The 15521-nt window shown below is 39.1% G+C and overlaps 1 protein-coding gene and 2 non-coding genes across 3 annotated transcripts in view; 1 reads left to right on the top strand and 2 right to left on the bottom strand.

The window, feature by feature from the left end:
• Positions 1–15521, top strand: part of LOC134202756 (uncharacterized) — a 31992-nt gene that overhangs the window by 15402 nt on the left and 1069 nt on the right. The window contains exon 2 of the mRNA XM_062677752.1: positions 15124–15475. Coding sequence (XP_062533736.1) covers positions 15124–15475 — 352 coding nt within the window. The remainder of the gene's footprint in view (positions 1–15123; positions 15476–15521) is intronic.
• Positions 6146–6243, bottom strand: Trnay-gua (transfer RNA tyrosine (anticodon GUA)). The gene is made up of 2 exons: positions 6207–6243; positions 6146–6181 (listed from the first exon to the last, which is right to left on the bottom strand). It is a non-coding gene; the product is annotated as a tRNA-Tyr (tRNA).
• On the bottom strand, positions 14967–15039 carry Trnak-uuu (transfer RNA lysine (anticodon UUU)). The gene has a single exon. It is a non-coding gene; the product is annotated as a tRNA-Lys (tRNA).

Raw genomic sequence — 15521 nt, 5'->3', positions numbered from 1 at the left:
TTCCCGGAGGAACTCTTGGAAAAATTTCTGGAGGAGCTCCCGGAGGAACTCCACAAGAATTTCGGAAGAATTCTCACAAGGAAGTCCTGGACTAATTCTTGTAGAAGTTCATGAAGGATTTTCTGGATAAATATCTGAAGGATTTCCCGGAAAAATACCAGGAAGAACTAATGCAGAAATTTCCAGATGAAATGCGGAAGAAATTACCGGATGAATTCCTGGAGGTTATTCTGAAGAAATTCCTGGAAGAATTCTTGGAAGATATCTTGGAGGAACTCTCAAATTAATATCCGAATGAAATTCTGGAGTAAATTTCTAGTGAGGTCCGGAAAGCATTCTAAGACAATTCCGCGGAAAAATTGCGGGAGAAATTCCTGAAGGAATTCCTGGAGAAGTACCTGAAGCAATTCCCGGGAAAATATCTAGAAGAATTTCCGAGGAAATACATGGACGAATTCTGGAGAAATTAGAATGTAATAGCGGAAAGAATTCCAGAAAGAAATCCTAGAAGATTTCGCTATTAAATTTATGGAGGTATTCCCGGAAAACTCCTGAAGGTTATCCTGGAGGAATTAAAGGATGAGTTCCTGGAGGAATGCGCGGAGAAGTTCCTAGAAGAATTTCCGAAGGAATTTCCTATAGATTTTCAAGTGAAATTATGAAGCGAAATCGGAGGATTTCCTCCATGAATTTCTCCGCCATAAAGAAACTTCTAGCGGAGTTTTGTAAGGAAATACCGTTTGTATTCTTCAAGGAACTCTCGAATGTATTCCTGAAGGAATTGCCGGAGATTTTTCTGGAAGAATAGCCAAAGAAATGTCTAGAAGGAAAAATTTTAGAAGAAACGAAATCTTCAAGGAATTTCCTCATGAGTTTCTAGTTTCTAGATAAGAGAAATTACAATTACATTAGAGGAATTTGTGGATAACATTCCGAAGGAATTTAGAAGTTCCCAGGGGCTTCTAGAAGGATTTCAAGGAGAATTCTTGAGCCCGATATTTTTCGAGTTGTTTTGCCGCAACCTGCCCCCTCTGGCTACGTCCTTGTATCATTCCTATCATTGCTTTGTAAAATCATTTAGTTTGAGGTGCCACACGACCTATTTTGAATCAATTTAGAAAATGGCCATTCCGTAGGTCCCCGGATTATGACCGATGTGGCCGGATTGAATCCGAGTGGACCAGGAATCCTAAAAATATCATTCCCATCATTGCTTTGTAAAATCATGAAGTTTGAGGTGTCACACGACCTATTTTGAATCAATTTAAAAAATGGCCATTCCGTAGGTCCCCGGATTGTGACCGATGTGGCCGGATAGAATCCGAGAGGACCAGGAACCCTAAAAATCTCATTACCATAATTGCTTTGTAAAATCATGAAGTTTGAGGTGTCGCACGCCCTATTTTGAATCAATTTAGGAAATGGCCATTCCGTAGGTCCTCCGGATTGTGGCCGGAATGGATCCGAGTGGGCCAGGAACCCTGAAAATATTATTCTTATCATTGCTTTGTAAAATCATGAAGTTTGAGGTGTCGCACGACCTATTTTGAATCAATTTAGAAAATGGCCATTTCTGTAGGTCCCCGGATTGTGACCGATGTGGCCGGATTGAATCCAGTGGGCCAGGAATCCTAAAATATCATTCCATAATTGCTTTGTAAAATTATGAAGTTTGAGGTGTCGCACGACCTATTTTGAGTCAATTTAGAAAATGGCCGTTCCGTAGGTCCTCCAGATTGTGGCCGGAATGTATCCGCGTGGGCCAGGAACTCTAAAATTATCTTTCCCATCATTGCTTTGTAAAATCATAAATTTTGAGGTGTCGCACGGCCTACTTTGCATCAATTTAGAAAATGGCCATTCCGTAGGTCCCCGGATTGTGATCGATGTGGCCAGATTGAGTCCGAGTGGGCCAGGAACCCCAAAAATATCATTCCCATCATTGCTTTGTGAAATCATGAAGTTTGAGGTGTCGCACGACCTATTTTGAATCAATTTAAAAAATGGCCATTCCGTAGGTCCCCGGATTGTGACCAATGTGGCCGGATAGAATCCGAGTGGGCCAGGAACCCTAAAAATCTCATTCCCATCATTGCTTTGTAAAATCATGAAGTTTGAGGTGTCGCACGACCTATTTTGAATCAATTTAGGAAATGGCCATTCCGTAGGTCCTCCGGATTGTGGCCGGAATGGATCCGAGTGAGCCAGGAACCCTAAAAATATCATTCCCATCATTGCTTTGTAAAATCATGAAGTTTGAGGTGTCGCACGACCTATTTTGAATCAATTTAGAAAATAACCATTCCGTAGGTCCCCGTATTGTGATCGATGTGGCCAGATTGAATCCGAGTGGGCCAGGAATCTTAGAAATATCATTCCCATCATTGCTTTGGGAAATCATGAAGTTTGAGGTGTCGCACGACCTGCTTTGACTTAAATTTGAAAATGGTCCCTTTTTCTGGGGACAACTGACCCCAACGGAATCTGGAATAATTCTGGAACCGCACTGTGAATAGCCTCGATACTAGTATAAATGGGAAATTGGGATCCATCCAGATGGAATGTAACTTGTTGCAAAAGAATCAGTCAAGAAATGCGGTTTTACAGCAGTTTAGATTTTTCAAAGCCCTTAAAAACATACGTTGGGGACGGAAAGGTTAAATCCTACATTGTATTTACAAGTAGGCTCTATTAAAGAGACCGAGTGTCGCTTGAAATACGCTAACCCAAGTCTTGGTGTTGGGTGGAACTTGACTCGATAGACCGAGCCTGACTCAGCGAGAGGGTGCAGGCACAATAAGCCGTCTGTAAAACCAACCTATACGACCTATGGTATAACAAGCGTAAAAAAGACTCAAGCGTTCATCAGCACCTCAAAAGAAAAGTATTATGCGTTTCAGGTTAGTTGACTCCTTGGTCAGGTACTGATTATTATTAAATCTTTTCATATCTGTGTACGTCAAATCATTGGACTTCACGGCAGCAGATTTGTTGTTTTGTCCATTCAACGCACACCATGTGGGATTTGTTCTCTGCGCGTTATTTCCGCGAAGCTATCCAAATTTTTCTTTTTCTCCGTAATATTTCCTTGGAAATTTACTGCTTATTCAGATCTTTATTTGATTGTGTTCGAAAAATGAGTTAGTTTTCAAAACGCAGTTTGAGCTCGAAAAATAATATTTAGGCTATAACTTTTAAGATTGTGGTCCGATCTAGATCATTGCCCATTCAAAACAATGGAACAGTACCATCGAATGCAACTTGATGCAATAAATCGGTTAAGGATAAATGCCCGTAAAATAAGTAAGCTTTGAGGCAAATTTTGCATAAAATTGTATTTTGGCCGTAACTCTGGGCCCATAAGCCGAGGCTCATTCACCACAAAAAAAAAAATTCCCCATCGACTGTAACTGGTTGCTGGGAGTAAATTAATTAAGGATGAGTGCTCTAAAAAAGAGATTTTTTTTAAATGAATTTCGCAAATAAAGAAAATGGCCGACCCATTTTCGATAAGAAATAGAGACCCTATAATGAGAGATATGCAAATACTTTTCCAGACGATTTAGCATCGCTGTTACTTTGGTTAGCAAACGCTTCCAGCAGTTGCCACAGCGCAAAATGTTGAAGCTTGTATATGACCTTGCATTTGATAAAAATTTGTCCACTAACAGTGTTTAAATAAGCATTATCACTAAAATAAAAGTGCAATACAAATATGCGAAACACGATACATAAACTAGATTACTTCTACTCGCGAAAGTAAAACAAATTGTTTATTCGATGAAACTTTTTCTTAAAATCAATCTCAATACCTCTGAACCTCGTCTCAATCTGCAACAATAACAACGTTCATTTGGCTCACGTTTTGACAGTTCTCAATACTCGATTGACTTACAATGGCCGCTTTCGCATATCTCTCATTATAGGATCCCTAATAAGAAACAATAAAATAAGACTCACTATTAAAGGCAACTAGTTACGAGTAAATCCATTTGGATCGAGAAAAATGAATGAGTTTGCATGAATGAGTTTGCACATGCATTTTGCTTATAAAAATGGTATTTTGGCCATAATTTCTGAGTCTATAGTCAGCTCTGGTAAATTTTCATCAAGTATCAAAGTGAAAAGATCGGTGTCGAATGCAACTTGTGGCGAGTATTTTGACTTGACCAATTTTCAATAGCAGTGGGACAGAATTTCCCGTCAAATGCAAGCTTGAAAATCTTCAAAACACTGAAACAAAATCCTGACACATGGTGTTGTCATCGTAGAATGCCATGTCAAACAGCAAAGGATGAGTATGAAGTGACAGGAATTCTAAAAATTGAACTGGAAAGAGGAAAGTTTTCTCAGGAATCTGGAATTTCAATTTTTTTTAAATGTGCATCGATTTATCAATACCAGAACTGGTGCACACAAGTCAGTACTTCCCCTATTTGTCCTACCACTAGCAACGTGGATACGGCTCTAAGAACTAGTAATGAAGACCTATCGAATAAAAAAAGATGCAAGCAGACATTGCAAACCATCCCATCATTCAATCTTCCGAGCAAAGACACTGATGAAATGATGAGATTTTGATCTTAGTTGTCCATCCACGTAGTAAACAAAGTGCAATGTTCATCAAAGATATGAAGATAAATTTTGAATTTTAGCCAAAAATATGTTGCATTCTTCTATTGCAACGATTAGTTCCTTGCACCCTTAGTATAAATTAGGTTAAGTTTAGTTTAGGTTGAAAACATTGTAATTCCTACATGGTTCAATTCAACCAGAAAAAATATCCTAACTGCCAGAGGCAATTGAAATGAATTAATAATAACGAAAAATGTAACATAGCAAATAAGGATGATAGTGTTTAGAAATCACGGAACACCTAGTCTAAGAGATGAAAATTTGTGGTGAAGTCCACCTTTCTCACTTCCAGACACATTCATAGTCGGCTCTGGACTGTCAATATTCGTTTGAATATTAGTTATTAAATTATCTGAAATCTGAACACGTTTTAAATGAGTAAAGTAATTTATCCCAAAGAACTGAATCCGATTTTCATCCGTGAGGCACTTTCAACGGTAAACATTAATATAAACAATGCTAATTATGTTTTTTCCTGCACATAGTAAGCACACTCAGTGACAGTCGAATGAATGAGTTGGTGGAGTAGTCGTCTGACTATGTCATTCTATGTTTTGAATAATAATGCGATTTTTGTCAAAATTCGGACTGAAGTTGCCTCATGAAGATGAATATTTTAAGCTCTGCTCATGAGACTTGACTGAGTTTGGCTACGATGAGCTCTTTGCGACTTTTGGGTCGCCCCATATCGTTCGACCGGATCCGCGGAAGTTTTCTTAGGCTCCAGGATGCCGAATTACGATTACTACTTCGCAAATAAATTGAAAATACAAAAAAAAACGGTTGGAAACCTCTGCTCTATGAGGTTAATTGAACCATACCACAACAGCCTTCGCATCGCGACGTCATGCCCAGTCACAGTGAAAGACCGCAATTTCCCCATACTTCCGTTTGCAACGAACGAACGCGACGACGGCGATGCTGGCTGGTGGTGGCGCATTGATAGTAATCAATGACAATTAATGTAGAGCACTCTCCTCGGTTCAATTGCGCGACTACCCCAACCAATCGAACGATAGTCCATGCTCACATTATTGCACTTGTCGCGCACTTGTCGATGTACAACGGCTATTAAAAAATCTCATTGAAAAAACTGTAACAACTCAAACCACTTGATTCTTACTTCGAATAGAAAAAATAAACTGCAGTTATTTTTCTCACCATCGTGCGTTCGGTCTGATGGCGCTAGCGGCTCTCCCACTTCTCACGACGCCCTTTTGTTGATTCAATTTCTCTCCACCCCGAGACAGAATCAAGATGAAAACCGTCGCGACGTCTGGCGTCGTCTACGTAAGTTATATCAAAACAATAATATTTACGCTTCTGTCGATCGTATGCTCGAGCGCGAAGCAGTCCTTGCGTAATATTTAATCATATCTGCATGAGCAGTATTTTTTCGCTCGGTGACAGCAAGCAAGCGAAACGAATACAGCTGATCGCAATAATAAATACACGATCGTTCGCAGTGCCGGATAGCAACAGCGGTGTTAGTAGCAAAAAATCACACGTTTCCTTCGAGCCGGATTTGAACCAGCGACCTATGGATTACTACTTTTGTTTGTTGCCCAAATCTACAGTCCACCGCTCTACCAACTGAGCTATCGAAGGTCGTTAAACATTGGAAAGACATGAGTGGTTTTGATTTTACTTTGTGGGTGTGTCGTTCATGAATAATGTGAACGTGTTTTGGTCGCGTGAATGTGCCCGTCCAAATCATTTCGTCACTGAGCCGCTGTGAGAGCCGATGTGCGTCGCGCATGCAAGTAAGTGAGATACGTTAAGGCTTGGTGCTTATGCAGCCACGGCTTGGAGATTATATGCTTAAACGAAGTTAATTGTTGTTCCTTCTGAGACCATTTGAACTTAATGATAATGCGTGACTACATCCGATCCAATTTCTAGCTTATAACATTATGATACTCACATGTTCATGCAAATAAACAGGAAAGTACCAACATCCGGAAAATAACAGGAAAGTAAATATTAACATGGACAGCGAAACTTATCATTGATAAAAGTTTTGATACAATTCATTTCCTAGTTAACTGAATTTCTATTCATTCAAATCATACTACAGTGGGAATCAGTTCGTTGATTTCCTGTTAACTGGGTGTTCGCTAGTAGCACCATTAAATGCGTAGTCGTCTCATGCTTACTTCTATCCCCAAGTTGTGATTAATTTTACGATAGTAGATTGCGATTCTATGATTGGTTTCGAAAATGCCTTCACTAGCGCATTAGATCCATACAATTCATACACACAAAAGCTTGTTGCTCTGCTTGTTAAGTGGAATGTCTCAACATTGATATAAGACGTGTTGTCACCGTTTAATTGGATAAGCCGAGTCACTGAGTTCTCTCGGCTTACTAAACATGCAGGGTCAAATTTTCCCTGAGGTATTAATACTTGATGTTTTTTTCAAAGAACCTATTTTTTTCTGGAAAAACATCTTAATAACACCTTGACTGTGGATACTGTGCAATTCAACATCGCACATACGAATCACCCATCATGTTTACATTGCTTGCACTCGCGACTGACCGCGAATGTGTCTCTTGCATGCGATGGCTGCTACCTGAGACGAGACCTGCAAAGAGGAAAAAATGTAACTTCAGCTGCTGCCAGTCAACTGCTGTCACGAACTGTCAGGTGCAACCAGCAGCTTTTTGAGTGAAAGTATTGATATCCCAAATAAAATATTCCACATCATTTTTGTTTTACCAAGACTTTTTTACTTTAACGAGTATTCCAAACCTTCCGTTTAGCTTGTTAATAATCAGTAATAAAGCTGTGTTTTGTTCCCGGTATAAAAATCCTTATGAAAATGAATTAACTATTTCGTGAATTGGATACACTTTTATTGTGCTCAGAAAGGTCCACCTGGGGCTTAGGTGAAACAGTCAAGTAAACAGTTGAAACTCGATGGTCAACTGTGATGAAAAGAAGAACAAGTGTCAAAACAAGAGAAAAGAAGCAGCGTCTTTGCAGGTCTCGTCTCAGGCTGCTACGATCTGTCATGTGACTGAAGAACAGTATATTAGGGGCCCCGCCCCACACACGTTCCGACCGTTCCGACATGTTGTACAGCTTTGACTCCACCCCTAGGAAATTTGGTTCGGTCGGAGTAAAGTCGGACCGTCTGTGGGCAAGTTGTACTGTCAAACAGTCGTACAACTTGCCCACAGACGGTCCGACTTTTCTCCGACCGAACCAAATTTCCTAGGGGCGGAGTCAAAGTTGTACAACACGTCGGAGCGTGTGTGGGGCCCCTTAGGCTTGTTCATGTTTATAGGCCTGTCCAACGCCACACAGGTACTATAGTGTGGTAAATGCATATATCAAAACTAATTTCATAATTAATTATAAGAAAAACACTACATGGTGATAAGTGCCTAAGAATAGTGAGAAGTAAGGAAATAGCAATGAGAGAAGAGAACAGATAAGCGAAATGTGAGATGGGAGAAGGAGTGAATAGTAAATTTGAAATGAGATATATGAAATGACCAAAGAGATGTAAAATGAGAAGAAATTAGTGAAATATTGCACGTGAAAAGTTGGGTTAGTGGAAAAAGCGATGAGAGAAAGATAAAGGAAAACAAGACGCGTATGATAAAATCAGTGAAAGAGAAGTAAGAGGTAAAATAGATGCACTTACTTGATACTTGACGGTCTAAAGCTCCTCCTCGACGAGCCTACGCCGAATAAAGTATTCTTCTCCATTGGACTTGATCCTGAACCAATCGCTTTCAGTCGCGTCCAGTTCAGCGTCCGCAGGTTCTCTTTAACTGCAAAAAGCCACCCTGTACGCGGCCTTCCTCGAAGCCTACGGGCTTTCTACTGAATATTATCTCGCTTGATGCTCTTCCGGCGTGCCCAGCTCACCATAGTTTGCCGTGGTATGTAAGCTTAACAATATTCATCCCTTTATACACCTGGTATAACTCGTGATTCATGCGACGCCGCTAAATGCCGTTCGTCTGTTTACCGCCGAGTATTGTCCGCAGCAACTTACGCTCAAATACCGTGCAAATTAAAACTTCGGACGCTTAAGCGTTTTTTGCCATGAACTCAGTCTGTTAACACACGTTTTAAGTCTCACCGTTCTACTTACCATCACAATCATAAAGCATATTGCTTATCTTTTAAACACTGGATTAACATGTACGAATTATTGTGTAGAATCCTTGCAATTAATAAAAATGTACGACTTCTGTTTTACTCAAACTCCGGACAGCAGCAACATTGAATTCATATTTCGGACACAACGTTTCAAACTTCGGACAGCAAATTACACAATATTGAGAAGAAATATTGCAAATAATTATCACTAGATAGCTCAGACTGACATTCAATGATTTCGTCACATTAAATTAACATGGATTACTAGAATGAAACTATCCTAAATAAAGCCAAAACTATGAGCCCTTTCCATTCATCTGGAAGAAACATTTCAATGACATATTTCTGAAAACATCCCATACAAATTGCAGTGTCCGAAGTTGAATATGTCCGAATTTTGATTATCCACGGTACTCCGATCAGCCTGCTTTAACGTCCATGTTTCATGGCCGCATAAAGCCACCGGAATAATCAGAGTAGTTAAATAAAAGTTATAGGTATCGTGAAATGTAGATTGAACTTAATCCAAGAATTAAAGTAACACATAAATAAAGATTAGAAAAAATCGTAATGTGTGATGGATTAAAATTTTACAACATTTATTATAATCATAGCTAGTTTAAATGGATTTTTAGAAGTCCACGGGAGCAAGAAACCTGAAAGGGTTTACTGAAATCTATGGAATCACTATCATCCCTAAGCCCGCATGAAATATGGTCCTCAAGGGGTACGATTTCTTGGTATTGAATGGCTAAGGTCCATGGAAAATTCTGAAAGTTAATAAATCTCTTCTATGAATAAACCGGTCCGTGCGGCCGTTGGCGTCAGCATCGATGCTGAAAAGCTTTTCGCGTCGGAGAACAGGATTTTATTCTTTTACTTCTTCAACAAAGAAAGCAATCATTTTGAATGAGTCACTCGTAGTTCCTATACCCGGTCCTTAACCAAGTGGCGTTTCACTCAAGCTCTGGAAGTTGCATGCAAGTCTTCTTTGATGGATCTCGCATGGATTTCTCAGAAATTTTGACTTCCTTGGCAATTTGTTTGATGGAACGCACCAGGAGCCGATTTGATCACGTTTGGTATACGTGCAAAGCATGGATGTCCACTTCTCGGTCTCCGCTGTTTAGACCCATCCTGCAGAGACATTTTAAGGCGATAAACTGTGGCCAAAAGACATCCTACCACTATAGTCATCTCATTCGGCGTCTGCTGGGTGAGCAACAAACTAGTAAAACTTCTTTTGCATACATGTTTAGAAATTTGCAATAAAACAATTACAATATCTCGGTGCAGTATTTAAACATAAACAAATACTCTTTCAACAGAAATTAGTCACTAGCTACTCGAATTAACCCAATATTCAAGTTTAAACATTTTCGCATTACTTTCTGCCACACCCTGTAGTATGCGTCGTTTCTGTCGAAAAAAGCTTGATTCTGGGCACGGCATACAAAAAACAAGGCAGGCTCATCACGTATGTAAACATTTTGAATGTAAACATGTGACGTCACTGCTATCTTCGCACAAGCTGGTTAAATGAACAGACGTATCCCGAAACAATCAGAAGTAACAACGGACCACCATTTGCAGGGGGAGAGTTCGCAAGTTATTGTCGAAATAAAAACATCAGGTTGATTCGAACGATCCCATACTCAGGGTGACCACTCTAGTCGACAAAATAAATTCCCGGGTTTTTCCCGGTTTTCCCGGTAGGCTTTTCAAAATTTTCCCGGAAATTTTTAAAAGTGCCTGAGAAGGTTTTGATTATGTAAAACAAACAAAGAGAATACTTTCTTGGTATATAAAATGTACAACTTTATATTTAATTATTAATTCAGTTAATTGATAATAAGCATTGAATTCTTACATTCTAACAGACTCATGACTCGCTGTAAATTGTTTAAAGTTCTGACTGCTATTTAGTCCGAAAGGTTTTGAGATATTGATTGCACTCTAGAAGCTATGTGGCAGGAAAATAATGAAAAGTGCACATATCGTCGGTTTCGTGCAATACTGGCACAACTCAAAATACTTCATTTTTTACATTTTGATTGCAAAGCACAGAAAACAGTATGAAGTAACACTTGACAAAGACTCAGGTCGATATTCACAATGCATCAAAATTTGACGATTTTTCGAAAAAAAAATGTATACCTCGAATTTATTGATTTTTTTAAGTTTTTATATTGAAACACATAAAAGTAATCCTGATGTATCAAGACATGCAAAAATATCCATGGAATTCGAAATATTTACAAAAACATGAAAGATTTTTTTTTATTGAGATTTTTTAACGTTGTTTCTGAACATTTTCAGATTTCGAGTTGTGCCTGTATTGCACGAAACCGTTGATACAGGGAAAAAATATTTAAAAGATTACAAAATGGTTCATTGATGAGCCATTAAAAAAAATACCTAAATAATGTTCATATGTCTAATGTTTTCTCTAAGTTCCTTCTAACGATCTAACAGTCTTTTGCTGTAAACGGCAAGCTAAGACTTTATTTTCAGTAAACCTATCTTCTAAAAAGGGTCCTCCACTGTTCTGTACTCGGTAAATCTTTTATTTTTGCAGTACCTTTGGTAAATCTTTCGTAGGCGTACCTTCTTAACTGAACTGTCCATTGTTTAATTTCAAAAAGATTATGAAATAAAGGTAGGAAGGTTAGTGTGTCAAAAATGGTACCTGGAAATCTGCGTAAATTGCAGGAAGCTCCCAGGGAGCTCCAAAAATTCGAATTGACTTCAAAAAAGTTCCTGAAAATATGGAAGCAGCCTGGAATCTTCCCAATTTTATCAGAATATTTTTTCTAAAAGCAGTAAGGATTGTTAATAAAATAAAAGAAAATTATTTAAAGCTCGTAAGACTTTTTGAACAAACACTTGAAAATAAGAAGGAATTTGAGAAAAAAGCGATAAAACTATATTAAATATCCATTGAAGACCTGGCATTACTATAAGTCATTATCAAAATCCAAAGAGGCTAAATATTGGTGACTACTACTACCTAATTAAAGGAATTCTGATAAAATTATATTACTAAAAACTTATTCAAATCAATATTTACTTAATCAAAGCATTGCATTGTTTCGGGACTGATTTGGGATTCGATTCTGTATAATGCAAACGTTTCCCCTTAAACTAATTCCTTTTTCTGATAGAGGAAAGCTTATTCTGTTGGATACATAACCTTATTTTCTCAGAAAATGCTCGCTTCAGAATGAAAATAATGGAGTGTATTTTCAGTGCGCATGCTCCTGCGGCTCTTGCGTGCATTTTTTGGACAGATTGATATGACATTTTTAATATTCAAATATCCCTCAATTAGTTGCACTTAATGAATTAAGAATATATAATCGTTTAGATGGTGTAAAATCAAAGAGCACAAATGTAGGACAACACTGTTTGCCTTCCAATGTTTGTTTACAAAATAAGTTACGCCCAAATCGCATATCAGTCCTGGTTTGTAGATGCTTTTCTCGAGTAATGCTCATAATACATTTTAAATATACAGCCTCGAATTCAAGTGTTTTAAAATTATAATAAGATCTGCTATATTATAAAACTAACATATACCTTTGGATTAAATATTTTATTTATTATAAATTTTATATAAATTTAAAAAAAATCCCGGTGAGCTTATCAAATTCCCGGGGTTTTCCCAGCTTTTTCCCGGTGATTTCAAATTCCCGGGTTTTTCCCGGTTTTCCCGGGTTCCCGGGTGAGTGGCCGCATACTGGCCTCAGATAAATGGCTTGGTCGAGAGACAATACCAGGGCATACTTAGGGTCTGTCTCATTTGGAGAATTAAACTAAAATTAAACTTAAAAGTGACATTTCAATAATTATTAAATAACCCTGCTCGCAGAGCAAGATTACTTTTGACAGATATCGAATCATTTTGCATCGATGTTTTATTGGAATTGCTGTGTAGCACCAGGCATTCTTATGACCGGGTGATTTTCTAATTTTCGAACTGTCACTTTGAATTTTAATTCTCCAAATGAGACAGAACCTTAGAGCTCTAAGGATAGCAAAGGCAACTAACATCGATTGGCGTAAGACGATATTATGTGTACGTACATGTATAACACAAGTCCTCACTCGATTACCGATAAAGCCCCTATGGAACTAATGACTGAACTACCGGTAAATGATTTGTTGCCAAGCATCAGAACCAACGCGCATTGGAACCGAGATGAAAACCTTCGAGAAAAGGATGCCACCAAGAAGCTGCAAGGAAAAATTTATGCTGATGGAAGACGACCAGCACAGTAGTCAGACATCAATGTTGGTGAAAAATCGTCCCTAGAAATTTACAGTCATAAAAAAATGATGCCGATGGTGTTGTTGGTAATGGGTAGGGATCCTATAATGAGAGATATGCAAATACTTTTCCAGACGATTTAGCAACGCTGTTACTTTTTGTTAGCAAACGCTTCCAGCACTTGCCGCAGCGCAAAACGTTGAAGCTTGTATATGACTTTTGCATTTAATAACAATTTGGAATATCGGAATATTAAGTCGAGTCAAGTACGAGACACTGAAGACGGCCTTACTTTTGAGGTCGAAATACGTATCTGTCAAGATACAATTAAGTGGTGGAATTCAATGGGATTGTATAAACTCGTCTTATGACAGTTGAAAACATTCCACTAAAAAGCTCAAAATAATTTTCTTATCAATTGGAAATATGTTTGTCTGTCCTCTAACAGTGTTTAAATAAGCATTATCACTAAAATAAAAGTGCAATACAAATAGGCGAAACACGATACATAAACTAGATTACTTCTACTCGTGAAAGTAAAACAATGTTTTACTTTGTTTATGTTTGTTCAATCGACGAAACTTTTCTTAAAATCTATCTCAATACCTCTCAACCTCGTCTCAATCTGCAACAATAACAACGTTCATTTGGCTCACGTTTTGACAGTTCTCAATACTCGATTGGCTTACAGTGGCCGCTTTCGCATATCGCTCATAATAGGATTCCTAGTAATGGGGATGGAGTGATGTATAGACGATTCGTTACTCATTTGCGGAAATGGCCTTCAACAACCAACGATGCTGCAGAGTCAGGCTTATACGCCCCGGCTAAATCACCAGGAGACGTGGAGGAAACGAACTTGGCACTCAATGGTGGACAATTTTCGGCCAGGATCAAATGGTCGAATCAACCACGGCTTCCATGATGTCCCCAGCCGTGGTATCAACCCAATCATGTCCTCCGAGTGTTTGTTTTTCATTTGCGTCTCAAATCCAGGCAAATGAGATGTTGTTAGATCTCCAAAGCGTCCTGAAGTTTGAATCAAATGGTCAATCAAATCATCCATCCTTCAGCATGGTATTGCTTTGTAGCCGCGCGTTTTACCGCACGGCTAAGGAGTATATGTCTTTCATTTGCATCTCAAATCAAAGTATATTAAATGTTGTAACGACTTCCATGATCGCTGAAGCCGCGATCCCGATCCAATCATGTCCTCCGAGTATATGATTTTTGTTTGCGTCTCAAATCCAGACATGTGAGATGTTGTAAGTTCTCCAAATTGTCTGAGACGAAGTAATGTCTCAAATCCTGGAACATGAGATGTTGTAAGATCTCCAAATTGATTTGGAGTTTAAATCAAATGGTCTACCAAATCAATCGCGGTTTCCAATATGTCCTCAGCCTCAGTGTGAATTTAATTATGTCCCCCAAGTACTGGCAGTTCGTTGACGCGGCTGAGGACATCATAGAAGTCGTGGTTGATTTGGTAAAGTATTTGATTAGAACTCCAGCACAATTTGAAGATCTTACAACATCTCATATGCCAGGATTTGAGTCGACTCGGAGGGCATTATTGGGTTGATACCGCGCCTGGGAACATTATGGGAGTTGTGGTTGATTCGGTAGACCATTTGATAAGAACTCCAGTACAATTATCTTATAGTATCTCGTATGCCTGGTAAATAAAAGACAAATACTCGGGGGACATGATTGGTTTAATACCGCGACTGGGAGCATAATGGAAGTCGTGATTGTTTCGGTTTCGGACACTAGACAAGATTGCTAAGAACTTGGTGAAAACCTGAAAAAATCGGGTGAAAAACCACTGAGATATAGCCATTTAAAAATGTAGTTACCTAGATTTTCTAAACGAATGAATCCAAGTGTTAATTATGAGTCTACGGGCTTGAGGCGATAAGAATACATTTAAAAAATCACACCCGCCCGAATAGGGACTTGAACCCTAGACCGTTGGATTAAAAGTCCAACGCTCTACCGACTGAGCTATCCGGGCTTCTTGCTTCCAAAAAGCTGTGAGCTCATCAATCACTTGGTTTCAGCCTCAACATTTTTATTCATTTTTCCTTTTCTTTTGCAGATTCCACAATCTCTTCACTCGTTTCGAGAACAACGGTTACCGAAACGTGCAGTTCATTCTGGGTGCGGCGCCCAGTCGCCATCCAGACGAAACCGAATTCGCCGAATTCGAAGACTTTCTGGACAATGTGACGAGCGTTGCGGCTGGGTACAACATTTCCGTCTATCCGAATCCGCTGAACGAAAACGGTACCTTCGCCATGTTTGGCCTGAAGGAGTTCCAGGTGTACGTGGTGGACCGCTGTTCGCGGATTGCCTACATTATCGAACCGCCCTGGAGTCTGATCCAGTACTCGTATGTCAAAGCGGCCGTCCTATCGACGATGTACGATCGACCTTGCGGGGAATGCGATGTGAGTGTCGATGCGCCAGACGGCTCGAATTAAATACATAATTGGT

Source organism: Armigeres subalbatus, chromosome 1 (genome assembly GCF_024139115.2).
Source record: "Armigeres subalbatus isolate Guangzhou_Male chromosome 1, GZ_Asu_2, whole genome shotgun sequence".
Lineage (NCBI taxonomy): Eukaryota > Metazoa > Arthropoda > Insecta > Diptera > Culicidae > Armigeres > Armigeres subalbatus.
This window is presented reverse-complemented; position numbering and strand designations above follow the sequence as displayed.